This window comes from Aptenodytes forsteri, unplaced genomic scaffold (assembly GCF_000699145.1).
Source record: "Aptenodytes forsteri isolate BGI_AS27 unplaced genomic scaffold, ASM69914v1 Scaffold119, whole genome shotgun sequence".
NCBI classification, from domain to species: Eukaryota; Metazoa; Chordata; class Aves; order Sphenisciformes; family Spheniscidae; genus Aptenodytes; species Aptenodytes forsteri.
The window spans coordinates 2,126,196-2,149,372 of NW_008796165.1; the positions used below are offsets into that span (position 1 = coordinate 2,126,196).

Consider the following 23,177-nt stretch of genomic DNA (forward strand, 5'->3'; position numbering starts at 1 on the left):
TTTATGGAAATGTGTTACTGATCATGTTGTATCCAAAAAGATCGAATGCAGCATCTAGTGTTCAGGGGAGACTTGGTTGCACAGTAAACCATTTCTCAAAAGCCCAGAACTGTAATTTTTATGATTAATTTTCTGAGTGCCCACTATATAGCATGTTTCTTTCAGAAAACTTGGGTCTATTATTAGTACCAATATATGCTTTTTTACACACCTGTAGAAAGAAGTTCAATTGGTGTCTTTTCTTGTTGTTTCATATCAGTAGGGGCTGGAAGCTGACAGGCTGATTAGAAGCCCTGCTGTAAAGCATCTGGAGGTGGTGGTGGACACCAGGTTGAATATGAACCAACAGAGTGCCATCATCATCAATAGGGCAAGCTGCCTACCAAGCTGCATGAGGAGGAATATGATTAGCAGATTGAGCAATATTGTTATTATTTCTCTTTGATGCTGGTGAAGGCCCACCTGAAATACTGTGTCTGGCTTTTGGCCTTTCCCTTCAAGAAAGATGCTGAGACAGTGGAGAGGGGTTGCCAAGATGGTCAGGGCCTAGAGCACACAACCTGTGAAAGGTGATTGAGAGATCTGGGCTTGCTTAGCCTTGAGAAGACGAGAAATGTAATAGCAGGCTGCAACTGTTTGAAATGCAGTTACGGAGATGGTTAAGGTAAACTCTTCTTTTGGTAACAAGGGGCATTGGCTGTAGGTTGTGACTTGAAGTTCAGGTTATACATTACGAGAAATGTTTTTGCAAAGAGGGTAAAGTAGCACTAAAGCATGTTACACAGAGAAGTTGTGGAGGTTTTGAAGACTCAGCTAGGCAAAGCCATGGCTGACCTGATCTGGTGTTGAGAGGTGAACGGGATGATCTCCAAAAGTCCCTTAGAAACAACATTTCTGTAATTCTGTGTAGTTGTCTACAGTGATGAATTGGAGTAAAGGGGCAAAAAAGTAAAGTAGGAAGCTTGAAAGGGAGGGGGTAAGGTAGAACATCTGAGGATGGTGTTGGGCAGAGAACAGACGTGCCACTGCTACTTTGACAGATTCTTGTAGTCAACTAAGCAGTCTCATGAGAAATTATAGCTGGATGGTACATTACGTGACTCATGAACTGAAAAAATAGAAATATGTTCTGTAGGTGTAGAAATATTGGACTTAAATGTGTATATTACAGGGTTTTTAGAAGTGCTTGTTGAAAAGTGTAACAATATAAATAAATGCAGACACATTATTTAATTTGAACATATGCAGGAAGGAACAGTGGTATTAAACAAAATATGAACTTCACTATAAAGACCAATTGGGGCCACTAAATAATGGAATTGCTATCCTGGCACATTCCCTTGCTAATTCTTTGTTTTAAAAACATCTTCCTGCTGATTTTTCTGACTGTCTGTGCACTGGCAGGTGGTGTTGAATTGGTCTATATAAAGATTAGGCACTGCTGATAAACTTTCAGTTACGAAAAATGAACAAGCTTGCTTTTTTCAGCTGAAAGTATAATTCTAACATGTACTGGTAATAGTATTTAAACTGCATGTGTGATGTGGTGGCAGGGGAGGGTTTGGTCTTTTTTCTTTGAGATTTCTGTGAAATTGAGTCACAGGTTTCCAAACTAGTCATAGAGCGATAATAACGTGTAGTTTTTAACCACTCTTTTAAACATTCTGCCATGCAATTAGGAAGAACCGGGTCCAAGGGGGAAATTTGCAGCCTCACTTACTAGATACAGCACATACGCACTTCAGACTAGATTGAATGTTTGCTCAGCTGGGTGGGTGATGTTCTTTTCTGACTGGTTTGGACCATCAGTAGAAGGTCCTCTGATATTGCTGGACTTGTCTGCATAAACATGCCCTGAGTTTGGGAAATTTGATGGAGATGCTTGTTCTCTTTTTTTTCCTCCCAAAACCCTGCCTGCTGTGAGAATGAATTAACATTGAGCAATGAGTACCTGCTTTTAGCTGTGGACTCAAATGGTGATTTTTCAGTGATAGAGGAGAGACTTAGCTGGTCTTTTTATCTCCAATTTTTGATTAGCATTTTGTGCTTCAGCAGCATCATCATGTTGAAGTTTAAATTAATTCAAAAGAGATTTTCTAATTTACCTAAAATGTGGAATATTTGAGATAACAAAATGAAGCCCTACAGGTCATGTGTTTTCCAGTAGCAGCAGTCAGTTCTGCTTACTCAAGCTAATATTCTTTTTAATTCCTTTCCTGTGTCTTGCCTAAGTATAAAAATAGGAGCAGGAAGAACAGAGAGTCCCTTCAGTGACTAAACATATTTTGACAAAAGTCATTGGCTAGAAAAGAGCAGAGAGATGATATCAGTCAACCTGTGTTAAAACATGCTATAGACTTCTATTACCTCTTTTTAGGATCTTGGGTTGGTTAAGAATACGTGGCTTGACAAAGGTTAATCACCTGAAATTCTGTAGATAAGAAATTATGTGTGGACCACAGAAAGACAGGGGAAACGTTGGTTACAGTGTAGTTTTATCCAGTTTATTAAGCAATAGATTATAACTAAATGTGTCTGGCAGACTCTGGGAACACCAGCAGACCTGTTTATGATCAGGTCCAACAGAAATCACTGTTCATTCAGAGACGTAAGGTATTTTTTAAACTCCAGGAATAAGTCTGGATGACTGGTTGGGGTCAAAATCTCTCACTGAAATGTTGGTTACAGTGTAGTTTTATCCAGTTTATTAAGCAATAGATTATAACTAAATGTGTCTGGCAGACTCTGGGAACACCAGCAGACCTGTTTATGATCAGGTCCAACAGAAATCACTGTTCATTCAGAGACGTAAGGTATTTTTTAAACTCCAGGAATAAGTCTGGATGACTGGTTGGGGTCAAAATCTCTCACATTTATTTGAAAAGAAATTAACAGATTACAGAAGGTATTTTGCATTTCTAAACCATAAGATGCTTTGCTGCTTTATTCTACAGGAATATCTCTCCATAAAGGCCAGCACTATGAAGTAAAATATTTTTTCTTTTCAATGCAAGTCAGTAGCGTCCTTCTTTGGATAATTATAAATCTGATTGTGTCTAACATTGATTTAGTTTTTCATAGCATCAAAGATCATTTTTTGCCTTCAATTTATTTTTTTCCTTCATATCTATATTGTATTGTTCATTTTTGTGCAATCTTCTTTTTAAGCCACCTTTGGTAGTATGCCACCTGCTGCATTAGGTTCTGCAAGCATCATGAAGTGGAGGTCAACGTATTTGCGGACCAAAGAATCTTGGTGTGCTTGGCTGTACTTGTGAAATGCCTGCATATTTCCACTGTAGACGTAGCTCCCACCTCTCCTCATCTTTGAATATGCACTAATCGCTTACCCATTCAAAGACATGACTTTCAGTCTCACAGCAATGAACTGCAAAAGATGCACATTAGCATTCTGCTAGACAGTCCTGCAAGGTCGCCCAAGGTAAGCTGCCAGCTGTCAGCTTACCAGAGCTCGGTACTGTGGTAGTGAATGAAATTGTTTGCGTTATTAGGTATATCAGGTTTTTAGAGTCTCACTCACCTGAGCAAAGGTTGCGGCAACAAAGTGTACACCGAATGCTTTCTTAAGTAGCCGAAAGACTTGTTTTGACCCTTTAACTGAAGAAACTGATGCCATGAAGGAGACATTGTGAGGAATTTCCCAGGAATGATTATACTCTTGAGTGTTTGCTTCTCTTCTTTGTGACTATCCACGTGGTAAACATGCTTATAGGCAAATCTTCCATTCCCTTAAAAAGTTAAGAAAAGGATTGATTAGCACACTTTTTGGGGAAGAGGAAAGTTAACCATGATCTCATCTTTTCAAGCACTGGCATTTTCCATGTATGTTAGTGCTTCTGTTATTTAAACAAACTCTGTTCTTAAATATGTGTGAAGTTAGGGTTTAGCAGATAGATCAAGTACCTGGTGTTAATCCACGGTCTAATTCTTAATCTTCTGTAGTATGGATACGGTAGATAAATTTCTTAATGGCCAATTTTAAAAACTGTTCACTCAAACCCGACATAACCCATTTCAGTCTCTCTTTAATAGGAAATCTAATAACTTTTTCTGATGTGGTGCATAAAGCTCTGGCATTTTGTTTTCTTTTTATTGCCAGATGCAAGCGTGTTCATGTATTTACAGTCAATAAAGCTATCAGTACTATACACAGGTTTAGATTAATAATGTCAACCTTTCAGTCTGGGGTGTCTGATATAGGCCACTGCTATGTTACTTGCATCCTTTGGTGACATACTGTCTGATCAGTTGCGGTATTTCTGCTTTCGAGCCACTTCTTAGAATGGGACAATCCGTTCCAGTATTTTCATTCATACTATTCAGAAGTTACCTGTAAAACAAACCAGACTGCACTTTAGGAGCAGTGTGAGTCTTGTACATCTACAGCAAATAAAGAAGGTAGTCCCCAAACCCCTTTTTCCATAATGCTTTTTTGTCTCTGATATATTCTCTTCTTTACTCTGTTCATACTCTGACTTTGATTTTGTGCAGTTTCCAAGAGAGGTGGTTATATATTAGGACTTATCATCAAGTAACAATAGTTTCAAAGAGGTGCAATATTACCTATGGATGGGTCATATGCATGAAAGAATGTGTGAGCTGTCCAAACCATCATATCTAGAGACTGTATGGAAAGGAAGAAATATTGGCCTTAGTCCTGTTGCCTCATATAATTAGTGAATGTTTATATTTGCCCAGAGAGCCAGGTTTTATGGCTTGCCTTGTTATCTAGACTTTTCTCTCTTGAAGTGTCTTAGCCCATTTCTGCCATGAGCAAACCAGTTAGTGATCACCTGCTGCTCTTTTTTTCCCTATATTTTTTTGTAATACTTGCATGAGATAAAATATATTTCTGCCCTAAAGCCACTGTAGCTGTTCTGTGTACCAGACCGTAGGCTGGATTAGGACTTGTGGCAAAATGTGCCACCTCTTGATGCTAGGGATTTGTTTTTCTTTAGCACACGTTGACTCTCAGGATTTTTCCCATAAGACTGAGCGTGCAAATAAAAATAACAAATAAGATTTTTCATTAAATATCTTGACACATTTTACTGGATTTAGATTCACTTTGCACTGTTTCATGGTTTCTGTTTCATGCTTACTTTCCTTCATCTAAGAGCAGTCACAGTTGCAGTATAAAAATAACTTTTAAATTGAATTTTTTGAGATCCTCCTCTTCTGCTATGTCTTACTGCTTCCCACTTCTCTTCTGATTTTATGTTTCTTTCTAGTCTTCTCCCTGAAAATCAAGATCTCCTTATGCTTTGCATTACCAGCTGTCAGGCGTGATGCCGTATATGCTGATCTGCCACTGTGTTAGCTTGCTTTGGCGCTGTTGGCAGCACTCCGCTGTCATGCTCAATTGAGACAAAAAGGACCATTTCTTACTGGAAAATTAATTCATGAAAAATGACTTTTGTTTTTGTAATAGAATTGTTTTGAAAGAAATTAAACATACAAGGAAATTTGTATTACAACAAATTAGCCCTTAATTTTATAAACGTTTAAGCGTCAAATATAAAAGAACTAAACAGTAAGGCCAACTAATTTTGTGAAACTACAGCCTCAAATTGCAACACGTGATTTGAGCACAAATTCCATCAACTGAGATTTTTTTTTTGTATTTTGTTTTTTTCCCTGACATAGCTGGTTTTGAGCAAAAATGAATGCCACCCCAAGCATCTGGAAATTATCTCTGGAAGGAGAGTAGTAACCAATTTACTTGTGTCCCTCTGTGAAAGGGAGAGGCAAGGTCAGGATGATTGTAATGGAGATGATCTTTCTCCTGACCTGTTCTCTTTCTCCACCCTGCAAAACAGGAGGAAGTAGAACATCCTCTTCTGTGTTGACCTTTTTCTCCTCTCTAGTCATGGCTTTCCTGTCCCTTATGGTTTTTAGAAGAGGATCGCCTTTTACAGGTAATTCTGCCAGTCTAGGAGGCCCAGTGTTAGTGGGCTACTAATCTTAGGGCTAGTGTAAAATGAAGTAGCAGTTTTGCAGCAAGTTTCTTTCTCCTTGGTACTAGCTGTCCTGGTTGTGGCTTTTCTTTGATCCACTTGCAAAACTGACCAACCTAACCAATGTAATTTTCTTAAAGACAAAATACGAGGCTGCTTCTGTGCTTGTAAATTAGACAGACTGATGTGCTGTCTTGCAGTCATATGTGATGTTTAATTGTTAGCGCGGTCCCTGATACTATTTTGGCTCATGCCAGCTAGTGCTCTCCTGGACAATGTTTGCGTGTGGTTCAGGACATAACACGTGCCTAGAGTAGCCAGTTTTGGATGCAGCCCCCACTTTGCGGGGGAGAATTCAGCCGTGTAGCTGTGAGCTACGTCATGTTGCTTGATCTTACTGGCAGAGATGTCTCTGTTCTTATTTAAGACTATCTAAAATACAGCCTCTGTGCCCACTTGCAGGGGATTTTAGGCTCCAATAGCTGTTTCTGGCCTTTTCTCAGGACAGACAAGTCTTGACTTTACTCCTGTTCTTGGAGCTTTCATGATGGATGCTGTTTCATAGACACCTTTCGTATGCAGTGTTTCATCCTCTGTGCTGCTTACAGGATAGCAGTTTCTTGTTGCATCATCCAGTTTTCACCTTTGTTAGAAAGAATGACTGCACAACAGGTTTTGTTGGTAAGATAAAAGAAGCAAAAAGAAATTTAGAGGAAGTTGCCTTATACCTGTTATACAAACGTTTAGACCAGTAAACCAGAGCTTGCTCTGAGAAATGAAAATGAGCCTTCATAGTAATATAATCCTCTTCAAAGGAGTTTATATTGCTTATATCTGTTAAAATGAATACTGAAAGTGGTATTGCTAACTGACATAGTTATACTGGTAGAACTTTGCATGCTGGACATTTTGAAGCACTTTGAAGCATTTTCCAAACTGACTGTATATAAGTACTTGAAAACTAAGACCTGGAAGGTACCTCTGTCATAAAGTTCAATTTCTGTCACAGGTATCATCACTTGATAGGAAAATTAAAAAGATAAATCAAGCAGAAAATGTGTGTTTTCTCACAAAATTTTTACTTTTATTTGCTTAAAATACAACATAACTTCTAGGGGTATTTCCCTTTTTTAGCTAAAAAGAATGTCACTAGTATTAGATGCTTTTAATTTTCCAATGTGTAAATAGCTATGAACAGTGAATATAGTAACCGTTCAGATGTGACTGTTGGTCAGAACCATGAGTAGAAGTGGATGAGAATAACTCTAGAAAAATATGTGTTGAAATATTCTGATAAGTTGATCAAAGAAGAGAAGAGAGCTGGGAACAAAGCGTTCAGGAAAACCTTTGTGAAGCCATATATATGCTTATGAATTTAGGCAAAAAGAAAAATCAGTTATGGTCAGTAAGAACTTGATGTTTTAGGTTGGCTCAGTAATCTGCATATCCTTCTCACAGTTAACTTTTGTTAGACGGATCTGAGCATATGGTACTAGGAGGATGTGATATGTTCTTTCACTTGACAAAATGCCATGCAATGGCTTTAGATTATAGCACTGCAGTATCATAATAATGAAGACTACACTATTATTGTCAAATTTGCAAAGATCATTTACTGTGAGTGATTCTTGCACTTTAGTAGCCTCAAATGCCCAAAGTTTATTGATATACTGCTTTATCATCTGCTAGGTCAAGTTAATGACTTGCTCCAGGTAGAGGTTAGAGTTGGGCAATATTTCATACAGGTTTTTTGTCAAGAGTTTTGAGCTTCCATGCTTTAATTTATGCAGTTTAATATAAAAGATTGAGATACATGCTCATTCAGTTGAGGAGGCTTACCTGCAGGAGAGAAGAATCAAAACTCTCTTTTGTAGACTTGACAGCTAGTACATCACTGAGTATATATACAAGAAGTTCATGGCATTTAAGTAAAAATTTTGACATAAGAGTTCTGAACTTTTCTTTCAAAATACCTGTGTGCATGTGTGTATACATGGTAAGAGTTCTGAACTTTTCCTCCAAAATACCTGTGTGCATGTGTGTATACATATTATAGTGTGGGTACATATAGGTAGACACATGCATGTATATATATTATAACGTGCACCTATCTAATCTATATCTTATAATTTATATATAAAATGTAGTGTAGCTCAATTGATTTCCCCACCCCCAGAAAGCAAATTAGAAAAAACAGACCTTTAGGCTGTTTCAGTAGACCAGCTTCTGTAGTTCAGAGCTTGCTTACTTAATTTTTCTTAAGCACATTAAGCAGTTCTAGGCAGTTTTTAGACTATTAGAAAAAATAGTCTTTCTTGATGTTGAAAGGCTCGTATCAGCCTCATTTGAAAATTAAATCTAATTACTTTAAAATGCATGTTTATGCTATTCTCCCCTCCCTGTTTTTTTAGTAAAGCTTCCTAAGGCTCAAAATTATCTTGATAATTTTTCTCTATCTTTTTTAATCCTTTGACATTTGAAGAAAGGTCTTTTTTTCTGCAATTGACAAGGAGGGTGTTTGACTATGCAAGGGAATGCTGACTCTGTCTAGCCAGAAAATGTTGCCAAATGTACAGTCCTTGATAGAATAGACAAGCCTTTTTTTTTTTTTTTTCTGCTAACATTCAGTTTATAGTAATTGTAGCTGTTACTTGCAGCTTCAAGTATTTAATTTTGGGATTTGAGATACTGGGGGTTTTTTTTCCAGATTTGCAGTGTCCCTGTAAAGACTGTAGAGATAAGCGTCCAAGATGCTGATGAATATTTTGTTCTGTGTACAGTGGTTTCCTGTCTAGAACTATGGCTAAGAAATGGGTTTAGGTAGCCGGTATCCATAAATCAAGGTGTTATGTCAGCTAACAGGCTCCCAGTAGAACAGAAGTCATCTCAAATTCACACTGACTGTGGGTAGCTAAATAGACAGTGGTACGTTTGCTGGTCAGGACTCCGCAAATGATAGAAAGTAGAAAGGAAATGAGTGGAAAGGTTCCTTCTGCACACCACAGTGGAGTTGCGGAGCCCACTCTAAGCTCTGACGGTTGTGTTGGACTCTAACAGCAGTGTACTTCATGTTGTGAGTACAAACTCATCATTGCCATAATAGTCCAAAACCTCTAAAAACCATGTAAGTAAACGAGCTGTTTCAGTAGACCAGCTTCAGTAGTTCAGGGCTTGCTTACTTAATTTTTCTTAAGCGCATTAAGCAGTTCTAGACAGGCTGTCACTATGATCTTTGAAATATTGCCACGTTTCTTTCGTTCTCTGCTTTTCAGTTTCTTTCATACTTCCTCATACTCTGTTCGTTACAGATTTCTGGGTATTCAGGCTCTTATTTGGAGCTTAAAAGCATTCCAGACCACAACATAAATTCAGAAATGGAAAAGGGAAGAGATGTGCATTTATTGTCCTCTCTTTTACCACAGCCTGTTAGACTCTGCAGTGGGAGTCAAGCCTGTAGTTTCTGGCTCTTACCTGGCAGCCAGTTTGCAGGTAAATTAACCCAGCAAGCATGTATCATTTTTGACTAGAATGGGTATAAGGTAGTAATTTGAACCTGGAAAATAATGTCTTGGCCACAGTTTTTGTCTGAAAGTAATTTTGCTTTAACTTTATAGAAAGGCCTTGCTTTCGTAGGGATCTTTTTCCCCCTTCATTTCTTGTCATATTACTCAAATGCCTATATTCAGAAGTCTTCAGAAAGATTGAGGAATAACTGATGAAAACCTTGAATCATACTTTTAAAACATAGCACATGCTGTGCAGTTCCAGTAGAAGAAAGCAGTATGGTTGAAGGGTTTAAAACATGCTTTCATATTAATTTACTATCATTTAAATATTCTTTTAAGCGACTGCTTATGGATTCTGAATTTTCAGTTGCAGCTACAGTTTATTTGAAGTTTAAAGGGATATGATGCATTTTCTTTGTGAAGTATTCTACTCTTTTTGTTCACGCTAGTTCTTTGGCTTATTTGAAACCAGTAGTAGACACTACTGTGCTGGCAAATGCACAAATGTTTGTGGTGTTGAACTTCTACCACAGCTGAACACTGATGTGCACTTGCAGCAAAAATGGGAAACGGTCAGTAATCCCTCTTGCCTTTTGAGATGGTCATATTTGAATTACGTTGACAGGATTGACTGAAGAAGCTTGTATTGTTAACAGTGCTGAATCTGTTCTGTAAACGCATAAGACTTTTTTGCTGTGGGGATTTCAATTCAGCTTTCACCAGCACTTTGTTCGTCTAAAACTAAGTTTAAAGGTTTTCCTAGGTTTCTGCTGCTAAATTTGTGTTTTATGTGCTTTGGTCAGGGAAAAAATCCACAATGTTACACACATTTCTGTTTACTATAAATTTATTCTTTCACTCAACTTTTTGTAAGAAATATATGCAATTAAGGTCTTAAAATACACTTTTTCTTCATCTTAAGCAAAATAATCTCCCAGATACCACACATTTAAAAGTAATGTACCTGAAACTCTTAAATTTCAGTAATTTAACTGGGTAAACATTGTACTAACTTTGGTAAATGTTAACTTCATTTCTTCCCAGGCTTCCAAAGGATGAGTTGGCAACAGAACCACAAAAATATGCTGAACAACTTCCTGTAGCTCAGATAATACACCAGGTATGTCCTTCTATTTTAAGGATTTTCTTTCAGAAAAAACATCATCTCTAACAAAATCTGCTTTTCTAGGTCATACAGAATCAAAGTCCTCATGCTGGAAGTATGTAAAAACAACATACTCTTGTTCAGATGACAACTATTAAATTATAAAAGTCTTATTCTGAACATGGCAGTGAAAAGATGCTGTATGACACAGTTGACACTTCAGAGGTTGCTGTTAAAATTGTTGTGTTTAAAAAAAAAAAAAAATCCATTCATTTCTTCGAATTTCCATCTTGACCTAAATCACATTTCCCTTCCTGAAAAAGCAGTCAAAGTACAGAATCATTATTATTGAATAATTGTCATGATGAGTTGAGTAGGGAAAACTGTCTCCCCTCCTAATCCAGTTCTGAATTAGCACTGTTTCTATTTCTAACTATAGCAGTGTCATCATACTTTCTGCTTTGCACAGGGTTTTTTGTTTGCTTTTTGTTTTACACAATTAAAAAACTCAGAGATCAAGATTTTGCCTAGATTGTGCCTTCTAACTGTGTCTTTATTTAAAATCAATACTCATCCATTGATTTAGGTAAACAAATGAGGGATGATGTGGTGTCATGGTTTAACCCCAGCCAGCAACTAAGCACCACACAGCCGCTCGCTCACTCCCCCCCGGTGGGACGGGGGAGAGAATTGGAAGGGTAAAAGTGAGAAAACTCGTGGGTTGAGATAAAGACAGTTTAACAAGTAAAGCAAAAGCCGCATGCACAAGCAAAGCAAAACAAGGAATTCATTCACCACTTCCCACCGGCAGGCAGGTGTTCAGCCATCTCCAGGAAAGCAGGGCTCCATCATGCGTAATGGTTACTTGGGAAGACAAACGCCATCACTCCGAACATTCGCCCCCTTCTTCCTTCTTCCCCCAGCTTTCTATGCTGAGCATGACGTCATATGGTGTGGAATACCCCTTTAGTCAGTTGGGGTCAGCTGTCCCGGCTGTGTCCCCTCCCACCTTCTTGTGCACCCCCAGCCTCCTCGCTGGTGGGGTGGGGTGAGAGGCAGAAAAGGCCTTGACTCTGTGTCAGCACTGCTCAGCAGTAACGAAAACGTCCCTGTGTTATCAACCCTGTTTTCAGCACAAATCCAAAACACAGCCCCATACCAGCTACTATGAAGAAAATTAACTCTATCCCAGCCAAAACCAGCACATGTGGACATCTGAGCTGGGATTGAATACCAGGCTACAGTTTTTACTACAGCATGTCTTCCCCCCCACTCCAATTTATGGCAAGGAGGAAGAAGTGATCTTTTCTGTACAGAAGATTCTATACTCCCTTCTTGCTCTTTTCTTAAAGTTCAAGGTCTGATTCTCAGTCTGTCCTGCTGGTAGATTAGATGCCCAGCCTGCATTCACATGTCTTCTCTGTGGCTGTTAGTCACAGTGGGCTCTGCCTATTTTGTGGAAACACTCATGGCCAAATAACATAGATAAAACTTGTGATATACTGTAAAATATGAGTATTGAGACTTAGCATCTCCCTTCTTGGTGATGCTTTAAAGAAAGCGAAAAGATCTACTCTCTTGCAGTCATTTGGAATTTTCTCAAAAAAAAAATTTTTTTTTTAACTTTGTAGATGTCAGTCCTGCTTCAGAGACAAGTAACTATAGTTTTCCTAAGTCAGGACTGAATAGGTCAGATTACTGTTTTCCTAGTGGTACCTTGGCAGTATGGAATCTGTCAGGTATACTCTGAAAAATTGACCTGAAGGTTGGGGAGATAATGACAGTTCATCATGGGAGACAAAATGGTACAGTTCATTCACTGCCTTGCGATAAGGAAAACTTCCAACCTGAAGACTGGGACCTGTTGGTCAGGGTAGCAATAGCCAGATAGACAATGTGAGATAAAGCTGTGGTTTCAGACTGAGCTGTTTTCGAACTCTTCAAGATCAACAGGAACAAATAAAAGTCCACTAAATGTCAAAGTTGCTTACAAAAGCCTATCGTATTAATTATTATTGTAGATCTTTCCGAATACCTTTGTCAATCAGTGTTTTTAAGCAGTTGAGCATCACACGCTGCAGACAGTGCTGGCTTTACCTTAAAGGAAACATAAGCTTTATTTTAAAATTTTAAAGTGTACAGGTCTTTTCTGCGAGATGTAAACACAAGGGATTTTAAAACTTTTGGCTGAAATCTGCACCTCCGGGAAGAATCTCTGATGTGTTCAGAACATGGAAGATTGGAAATGAGGACCAGTTTGTATGTCAGGAACTCCCTGGTGTTGTCAGAGCTTCAAATGACCCAACAGCCTGCAAATGTCACATTTAAAATTCTGTCTTCATGCCTGACTCTCAGCATAAATGAATTAAACAGCAGAGCAGGCAGCCAGTCAATATGTTCTTAACAGTGTGAGTGAGCAATGAAACAGTTTGGGGGTTGTTTGGAATCAGTAAATAGAAACTGCAAGGAATGGCTCACCTAGAGGAAAATCTCAAATAGGAAACAGAATTAACCTTTAAGATGGTCGACCAGACGAAATGTCATAGTAATATTTTTACAACATTAGGTGGGTAATAACCACAGAGGGTTCATCTGGCTACTGTGTGTTACACTGCAATAGAACATGGCACTGTGGAAAGGCAAAAATCTGGTTTTTATGTGCTCTTACCTGTTTGCTATAACAAATTTACTGGTAGTATAGAGCTGTGGTCCACACAAGGCAGCAAAACAGACCCAACAGAACTGCAAATGCCTCTGGTGTAGAGAAACAGAATAAAATGACCATTGCTTAGCTATCGTGTCAGGGAGTCCGGCATTGTGCCCTGGTTTATATGATTGTGATGCCCTTTTTGAGCCTCCAGGAGCTGTATTCAGCTAAGCATACTCTGCACCAGTGTCCTGGTGAATCAGCACTGCAAAGATTATAACATACAATTTCTGAGAGACCTGTGACAATTGGGACACGTAGTGCAAGGGCCATGTTAAGTTTATATGAATAAATATTTTTTACTTTAAGAAAAAAGAAATAAATTATAAGAAGTAAAAAAACAACATGGGTATAAACAGTGACTAGTATCTGTGGTGGTGTTATGCTTTATCCAAATGGGTAATCACTGTGTTTAGTATGGGCCTTTGTTGTTTCTATATCACATATAAGATTTCTCTCATGTTAACCCATGTTTTGTTTACCTCTAGGCAGAAATAAAGGCATCAGTAATGTATATTTATAGCATAAATGCACATTAAAACTTCACAATGGTAGACAGGTATCCTAAATTGTTATAATGCCAAAGGACATTTTAATTATAGTTAGTAGCCAACATGGCTGCTTATTCTATCCAAATTTCACTGTAAATTTATTCTCCTGAACACTACTAAAAGTCTATGTTTTTCTTGGGCATTCACATGTGATTTCTAACATTCTCTTCAGTACTTTATTTCTGGTATTTTAAAAAATATTATACCAGTGAGCAGAAATTACCTTTTGATTTCTAATGTGATTATTCCACAAGAAAATTTCAGACTTGGTACATCCTAAACTGTTTAACAAAAGGAGACTCAGAATCTGATTTTGGGATTGATCTTAAACTTTATGGAACTAATAATTATTCATTATTAATTATAGCAGTATTAAAAAAAAACCCCAACCTTATAAAGTTCACAGTCCCAACTCTCAGAAATGTGTTATATGTAATGCATTAGACCATGGTTAATTAAAAAGACAAATGTGAAAAAAATGAAAAGAATTAACAGAATGAAAACAAATACTAACATTTAAGCCACTAGTTTTTTACACATGAACCAAAATCAGACATTTGTAAATAAAATAGCTTTCTCCATTTTCAAAAACAAAAAGGAAAAACGTGCTTTTAACTGAGATAAAAAACCACTGGTGCTTGCTAAAGGAATGCAGTCATTAATACAAACTTCTAAAATGGCTAAAGTGAAGCTTTCAGAGGAATACCCACATAAGACAGCCTTTTTCATGACGTTCTGTGTGTACAGCCGTGCATACAATGCTGCTACTTAGAATAAGTTTATGAATAGTAAGGCCAAAAAAAAAAAGGGGGGTGGGAGAAAAAGGAGAGAGTACTTTAATTCTACACTTGTCTTTAGTTGAAACAGGTCTGGTGAAAGAACAGGAGAAACTGCGTTTGAGAAGATTGTTTTCATTTATCATAAGGGATATTCATTGCTGGCCTTCCATTTCAGCAAGCTATTTTAATAAAAGTACCTAACTTCAGTGCCAGTGCTCATGCTCTGAATGTCACTAAGTGTTAATATATTTTGCCTAACTGGGATTTAGGATATTGAAGAGACTTAAACTGTTACAGGTGTCTTACTGATGGAAGGATGTTTTATTGATGAAAGGCACATTTCAGTGGATAAATGCCAGATCTCCTGATGTTGTTATAATTGAAAACAAAATGAAACAGCAAATTCAGATCACGATCAACTTGCATACTTATTTTAGTCCATTGCAAAATATTAAGCAGATAAATTAACATCCTGTTAAAACAGGATGGTATTTCAGGAAACTAACTGCTGGCCCATAGTGGCAATTGCACAATTTACTTAAAATTTGACGTGGCTTACAGTTGCACATTTACTTAAAAATAAAGAGTTCCTAGGTGTTCTCTCATGTAGGGGAATGCATGGGGGAATGTTAGATATAATTTCTAATTAAATTAGATTGAATTTCCTTTTGGAGATATGTGTTAATTTTGTTTTGTAGAGTTTTTAACCAGTGCATTTCTGTAGCCTCTCTGTAGAAGCCTTAGTGGAAAAGACCTTCTGTAATCTCAGGAGATTACTGGGAGATCATGCTAGCCCTCTTGAGTAAATATGTCTATTCCAGATTCCAGTTGAGCAACTCATGTGAGCACCATTACCTTTGCTGAGTTTAGGCTCAGAGGATGTTAGGGAGTTGCCACATCCAGTCTAGTTTGAGGGTATTGACTGCAGTCCACAATAAGGGAAAATAAATAAGAAATTTAAGAAAGAAGATGGAAGAGGGATCTCGAGAGTTGTAGATTGACTATAGGCAGTTCTGTATTAAGTCTTGCAAGGCGGTCTTTGTTTCCATAATTTCTGTCTGGTAACGAGTTTGCCCCCCCCGATTAGTTTTTATTCATTCTCAGGGCCTCATTCTCATGTTGGTTTATTGCATTTGTTGATGTTATTCCTGTTTCACGCTGACTTAATTGAGAGAGGTTTTCTTCAGCAACATTTGGCAGAAATTGTTGAAACAGTATTAAGAAAATAGAACACACCATGATTTTTTGAAGTATTTTTTGATTATCTGTAACACAACAATTTTAGCTCTCAAACGTAAATGTTTTCACAAACATTAAAGTGGTTTTATGTGGCTTACGATCTTTGTGAAATTCTTGATATGAAAATTAACCCATCACATGCTGATAGAGTCTTGAAAGCATAACTCTAAAATTCAAGGATTACACTGGTGCCTTGCCCCTCACCTCGTAGCTGCCCTATAGCAGTTGTTATGTTTCAAGGGGGGCCTTTCGCACTCAGTCTACGTCTGGCCTGATGGTAGAGTCTTGGTTCCTATTTATGTTTTGTAAAAACCATTAGTGGTGTTCAGAACTTTAGTCAAGTATGCAAGGTGTTTAATAGCACAGCGGTAGCACAGATTTTGATTTTTTTTTTAATGCAGACAGTAATTTTGGTTTATGGATAATAATTTATTAAAAGTTTTAAAGTACTTTAAGTTTAGATACTTGCATTTTACTATGTCTTTACAGGCTAGGAGGTTCAAAAGCAACTTGTGATACTTAGATGTGTCAGGTTGGATGTGTAAAGTTTTAGACACAGCTATTTATACATTCTCTGAAAATCCATTCCTGTAGCTGCATTTGAAAATTACTTTAAAGCATAGCTTGCTTTTTAAAACTCTGGTCATAGTATTCAGCTAGATGATGTCAGAGATAAAATATGACCTTTCACCAAAAGGTCCAAATTTTGCTGCCCCTGTTAGCACAGACACAGGTCTTCTCAGGAGTGTTTTTCTTTGTCAGAACTGAAATTTTTCAGGATGATTGGAAATTGAATTTTTCACATCAAAGATTAGAAAGTGCTCTCACTTTAGAATTTTATTTTAACAAAATACATGGCTACACAACAAAAAGCCTTCTGGCACGTCACCTTGCACTAGGACATCTGCCTGGTCAGGTTTTACTTTTGCAGTTCCGAGCAGCATACTGAAGATAGTGTTGTCCCCTTACTACTGCCATTTCTTGTGGCCGTTTTGGAGTATGTGGAGAACAGCAGCCTGTCTGCTCCAAACTAAAGGTGAGAAAAGCTGTTTCTGATACGTCATGGAACTCTGTCAACATCCTCTTCCTCACCAGCTGGCCTAAAGTCCTTCTTGGGGCTCAAGCATTCTGACTATGTTCATGTGCAGAACTAAACCCGGGTGTGCTGTACATCTTTTGCTGAACCAAAAGGTGTACAGCACACCTTTGTGATGTAAGATGAACCTTTCTTCATCTAGGGCACTTGGGGTGTATAGGAGTTAGAAATTAATGTGTTTTTACTAAGATTTTTTTTTTCCAATTCCTTTTCTGTATAAAACATATGTTTGTGAATTGTGTAACCTAAGGGTGGTTTGTCTGCGTTTTATAACTCTAATGGAAGCAGTCTCAAGTGGAATCATGACTGGATGTTACCCAGTAAATAAGAACTTGCTTCTTTCCCTAAATTATATACAGTATGTGGATTTAATTTCTCTCACTGTTGCGTAAGTTAGAGATTATTTAAATTCTTTTGGCTTCCTTTAAATTGAATGCTACCTAGTAGAAAACTCTGTGCTCAAAAGGAGCAAAACAAACTTTCTGAGAAAAGCTATTACTGCACGGTTTTGCCAACCACCAAACCAAATATGTCACAGAGCAGCAAAGATACTCCTGCCAACACTGTGCGCTACTTGGTGCATATAGGTGCTTTGAAGTTCATTCCCTGATATTTTTTCTAATGTTAAGGTTGATTAAAAAAATTGTGAGTAGCAGAGTCTTGCTGTGTGTATGAGTCATGTAACGTATGCAATGTGTACCTTTAAATCTAGAGAATGAGTGCTTAATTATTTTGATAGTACTGTTTTCTACAAATAATAAATTAAGAATGGAATAGTCGCCTGTGTCTCTGACTCACTCCAAGAAATCACCAAACGCATTCTTGACTTGGTTGTAGCTGGTACAGATCTCTTACTGGCAAAACATTAAACCAGAAACATTTTCAGGCATTTTTTCATCTAGTGAACTACTGCAGAGTCAGTGATGGTATTTAGCACCCTCATATGTAAGCTGGTAGTCCACACAAACAATAAGGTTGCCTCTCTTTTTTTCTTACTCAGAAATTAAGTAGCACGTTAGTCTAATGAAATCCCATAAGCAAAGTCATAACATTCTGAAATAGAGCATATTTCTGAGTGTAGCATAAATTTTTTTTTTTGTAAAAGATTTAAACTAAATTTTTTCGATCTGCTGCTGTTTCTCTCATCAGTGCTTTCTGATCACAGAAGACAATGATGTGAAGTTAGCATAAATTAGTGATGATCTGTTTTTACAGACAAGGCACAGCTGCTTTTGTTTTGTTATGTTTTTCATCTGAGCATGAGGGAAACCCTCTGGAAGCAAAGACTTAGTAAAGCAGTCTCTTTTCTTCTGTCTTCCCATTAAAGGACTGTTGTGGGTGATCACTCTCTGCCTGCCCAGGATCATTATTTTACTGTTTCTCAACCACAGGGAAGGTTCTGCTTCTTTATCTATTCTTTAAGTTGAAAAATTAGATGGAAGCTCTTCTCTTAGTCTTCAAGACATAATAAAGATAAGTATCTTAGAATTACTTTTCTTTCAAATGCTGCCTCCCAAATCTTAAAAATTTAGCAGTAATTATGAGGAACTTCATTTCTGTAAGGACAGACTACTGAAATATTCGTGCATGGGGAACTCTTCTTTTGTCTACACACAACGCTGCTTGACAGAGCCAGAAAAGAAGCGTGAGTTTTTTGTTGCTGACCGAGCATTACAGGGGAACTGAATGTAGTAGTAAATTCTTCCAATTATCACTGCATACAATGGATTGAATAACTAAATGCGTTGAAAGGTATCTTGCATGAGGAACCTGAATAGTCAGTTGTGGGGTTCTTGTTTTTAACTGTTTCCTACTAGAAATACCACACTGAACATTTTCTGTAAGCCAAGAAGGGGAAACTTTGCCATGGCCTGTTCCAGCTGGACATTGGAGATGGACGATGGTAGCTTTTTCTTGCCAGAAATGTTTCATGCATGGTCCATCCTTTCTTCCCTGTTTATGCATTAAAACATGTGACTTTACTTCCTTCGTTGCATTTTTTTTAAAATGAAACCAAAGTATATTTTAAAAAGAATAAAAGAATTCTCTTTTTTCCTATTACACAGCTCTGTTAAGAACAGTTAGTTGAGCAGTTATCAAAATGTTCTGTTTTGAGGTACGTGTACATTATTAGCTTGGCTGGGTATCAGTAGGATCCAGTCTCTGCTGTCATGTCTTGGAATGTGAATTTATCACTTCTTCACAGAAGTGGCACGCAGCAAGGTGATGGTAACCCCTAGACCATGCTCTCCCTCAAAGATAGTCACTTCTTCAGGGAGATGGAATAGCAGAAATGGATGCAACTGATGCAGTGTTTTCAAAATGACCGTTTTAGGCTGTACAGATCTGGCAGTTTGGACAAAGAAGCATAGCACCAAACTGTTCAGTTTTCTGAGGTCACGTTTTTTTTTTCTCTTTCCCTGACCTAGGAAAACCCTTACCTTTAAAGATTGGCATTGTATCTTCATTCTTCTTTGGCACAGGGTGGGAGATCAGTTTGACAGGCAACTTGGAGTAATTTAACTAGGGGCTGCCCCTCAAGTGGCCACACTCCACTCTCCCCCATTCCTGTTAGAGTCCTGCGCTCATTAAGCACAGCAGTTAGCTGAAAACTACTGCTTTAAAACAAAACAAAACAAAAAAGGCATTTTTCAGCCTGGCTGGGTATGTGAATACAGAAATTCTAAAGCCAGCTAAAATAGGTAGTATCAGCCAAAATTGATAAAGTGTATGTATATTCCCTGCAAATTTTTGTTTATATTTCTCATGAGCAGGTGAGAGAGAGTGAAAATAATTGTTACTCTGGAAAGTTGAAATGGAAATAAACTTAAGGCTTTTGTGCACATCATGGGAGTGCTCGGTTTTGCCCTTGAGAATGTTGGTAATATGAGGCATTATATGTGAATGTAGTGTCATCCATTTCATGGATTATGAGACATCAGTTTCATACCCACCACCATATAGAATTGTCAGACGTACTATTAAAAAAAATATTAAAAGGTACCCTGGCTCTATAGTAGCTATAATTGTTAGAGGTGCTACATTGGATTTGCAGCTTCTTTAAGAGGTAATTCCTGTAATCGTTTCTTTTTAATAAGCACTATCTAAGATGTAAAATGAAGGAAGGGGTTCGGGAAGTGACTGTAACATGTCAGGCTTTATAGAGTGCTGTAGATCTTTGTGGTTTGCTCATCTGAACTTCAAATAACTGCATTTGAAGGGTCGGTAGTGGCTGTATAACCATGAACTCTAAAAATTACTACATTTCTTATATTAAAAAAAAAATTATTTGTGTTTTTTTCAACTGAATCAGCCATGTGTTTGACGATCCTGTACGCAGAAACCTTTCAATATGCATTATTGATCTTTCTGTGTCTTTATTTTGGCTTTGGACTTGATTGTGCCATGATCCCCTTTTGTTGTGCTTTACAACCTGCTCATAACTGATTTTAAAACACTGGTTACTGTTTCTCTTGTGCTGTAGCTATGCTCAGAGCTTTACAGAAAGAGACAGGTTCAAAAATACTTACAGCTTAAAGTAAACTTCACACAGCATGTTGGCAAAAAGCAAAACAAGGTTAACAGAGATTCTGATTTGTAGACTAAGGCCATAAAGGAGCGTTACATTAATGTCTTCTGACTTTCTGCACAGAGCACATAGATACTTTATTTATATTCCCCCTCCTTTGTGGCTATATTGCAAGCGGGAAGGATGACTAGAAAAAGGGAGTGAGTAGAGGCTGGTAGATGTTTAATCAAAATACTGTAATTATGGGGGGAATATAAACGAGGACAATTACGGCATGTTAGTACACATATGTGATTACAGAAAGTATGCATGATATTACAGCTGTTATTGCAGAAGCAATATGTACGTGTCCCAGGGGTCTCAATTGCTAACGTCATGTGAATTGTTGCACAGTGCTATAGATAAAATATCAATAGCTACCTTGCTTTGTTTTGGGCAGCTGATATTAGAACTGCTGCTGTCGCTGCAAATGTAAGGAGGTTATTTTTAAGTGTGTTCTATGTTTTGAGACTCTTTGCTCTCCTTTGTGGTCATAATAAGCTTGACTAATGTCAGAGCTTTTTTGCTAAAATTATCTCTCAAGCCATTTTCACTCTCAACATTATAGTCCTCTATTAAGCATATAATTCAGTTTTTTCATCATTCTTTGCTTCCGTGAGATTTTTTTGTGATACATTGGTTTGCGCTCATTTGCATTTGTCATATATAAGCCTGGATTCTTAGATGTTCCGAGTCTTTTTGGATTTGTCTGCACTGGGTCCCATTTATTTGCTGTTCCTTCAAATATTGGAAAAGTGAATACTATTTAGGTCACTGTGGTGAGTTGTCTCCAGTGGGGATAACTGAATAGGTTTTCAGTGCATAATGGTATGCAAATAATATACCTCTGCCTCTCATGGGAATAGACTAAATATATGCACAAGCTTTCTGTGACCTTAATAGGTTTGTAGGCATCATAATACACCATGTGCGGCTGCAGCATAGTATCTGATGTACAAATATTTCAGCTGTGGTTGAGGGCAAAGAAATGTATGAAATAACTCTGTGAATTTAGTATGTGATCCACACACCTTACTGTCTATGGAAGTGTATACCAGTGATATAGCTGATTTACTTTTGTAACATAAGCAGTAGGTTTTAATAATAGTCACCATTAATAAAACAGAAGATGCTTAATGTCTTATGCTTAGAACATGCTAATTCATTACATTGGTAAGGTGTCTTCATGCACGATGCAAGATGAAACATACAGTAAAATGATAAATAAGTTACTCCATTAGACTGTTTTTATGTTTATGATGTTTCACATATAAAAGTACCTTTTAAAAATTTTGCTGCTTTTTAGTTTATTACAGGTTCTAGAGCAATTCAGGAAAGGGATGCTGCATTTAAAAAAGCCTTGCTTTAGTGAAGCTTTCTGTGCAAGAGAACGCATTCTTCCTAAAACATCGTGTTACTTAAATTAACTTGTATTTCCACTGAGGATGGCTTATATTAAGCACGAAGGGAGGCTTAGCGGTTTAGACTTCCATCAAATAAACTGCATAACTAAAAAGAGAAGATGCCAAGCCTCACACTCTTATACTTGAAAGTATTGTGTTCTCTCTCCTGGGAACTTGAGATTAGAGAAATTATAAAGGCTTTGCATAAAAACAGGGAGTTAGAATTAATTTTTGCTTAAGCAGGGAAGTGTCAAAAGCCTATTATGGTAATTTTTCAATTTTGTCTTAACTGTTCACACATTTTAAAATAGTTGTACAATTGAGTGGAGGCATAATTGATGTGTTGTGGTTTCTTTTTTTTTTCCTTGGGCCATCGTAAAACATAGTTTAGGTGCATTTAGGCTCAGAAGAAGTAGGTGTGCTAATTAAGTAGATGAAAATTTTGATATCATGGAAAATTTGCCTAATGGATTGGAATAGTATTCTAAGAATGGTTCCCCTATTCTTAATTACATCCAAGTACCGAATATCAATATTACATGAAGACAATTAAACTACAAAAACTTTAGTGAGAAAGCATAATTCCTAGCAGTAGAATTTTGGGGTTGTAGAGACTATCATCTTCATTATTACTATAGTAAACAGTAGCAGTAAAAGTCTACATAAAAAAAAGTTACTTAATAACTTTATTCATTGTCTTTTAAAGTAAATTAAAAGCTGAAAATATCACAGAATGAAGAGCTACTGCTACATTTATTTTGTTAATCATTATTGAATTAAAAAGTTATAAATCTTGTCTATATATCATAACAGCCTATAAAGTGCTAGGGTAGTAGTTTAAAAATTATACTTGATCTAAAACAAGTTTTAGGACTTCCCTAATTAAAGGAAAACTGATTTAGCAAAAACTTTTAATGGTAAATGAAAATCACTTTCTTTTAGTAAACACAGTATTTAACAGAAGAAATACAGTTACAGACTTGCTTTAATTTTGGTGATCAGTTTTGCTCTTCCACAGGAGGAGTCTTTGGTGGAACAAGCTTTGCATTTGGAATGAGACTTACAGGTGAATGTGAAAGTAAGCAATACTCCTGAGTGGTCATTGATTAGTAAGGCTTTTGTTTTTATATGCAGAGAAAGGGCCTCTTTCCTACCTTTCAGTTAATTTTTCTGCAGAAGCCTCTTTTAGTTATGAAAGAGCTGCCTTTGGCATCCCCAAATTATGCCCAACTTGCTCAGAATTTT

At 37.3% G+C, this 23,177-nt stretch overlaps 1 protein-coding gene across 1 annotated transcript in view; it reads left to right on the forward strand.

The window, feature by feature from the left end:
- The window catches only part of PIGK (phosphatidylinositol glycan anchor biosynthesis class K), a 76,414-nt gene that overhangs the window by 38,205 nt on the left and 15,032 nt on the right, over positions 1–23,177 (forward strand). Inside the window, exon 11 of the mRNA XM_009287435.1 lies at positions 10,529–10,604. Coding sequence (XP_009285710.1) covers positions 10,529–10,604 — 76 coding nt within the window. The remainder of the gene's footprint in view (positions 1–10,528; positions 10,605–23,177) is intronic.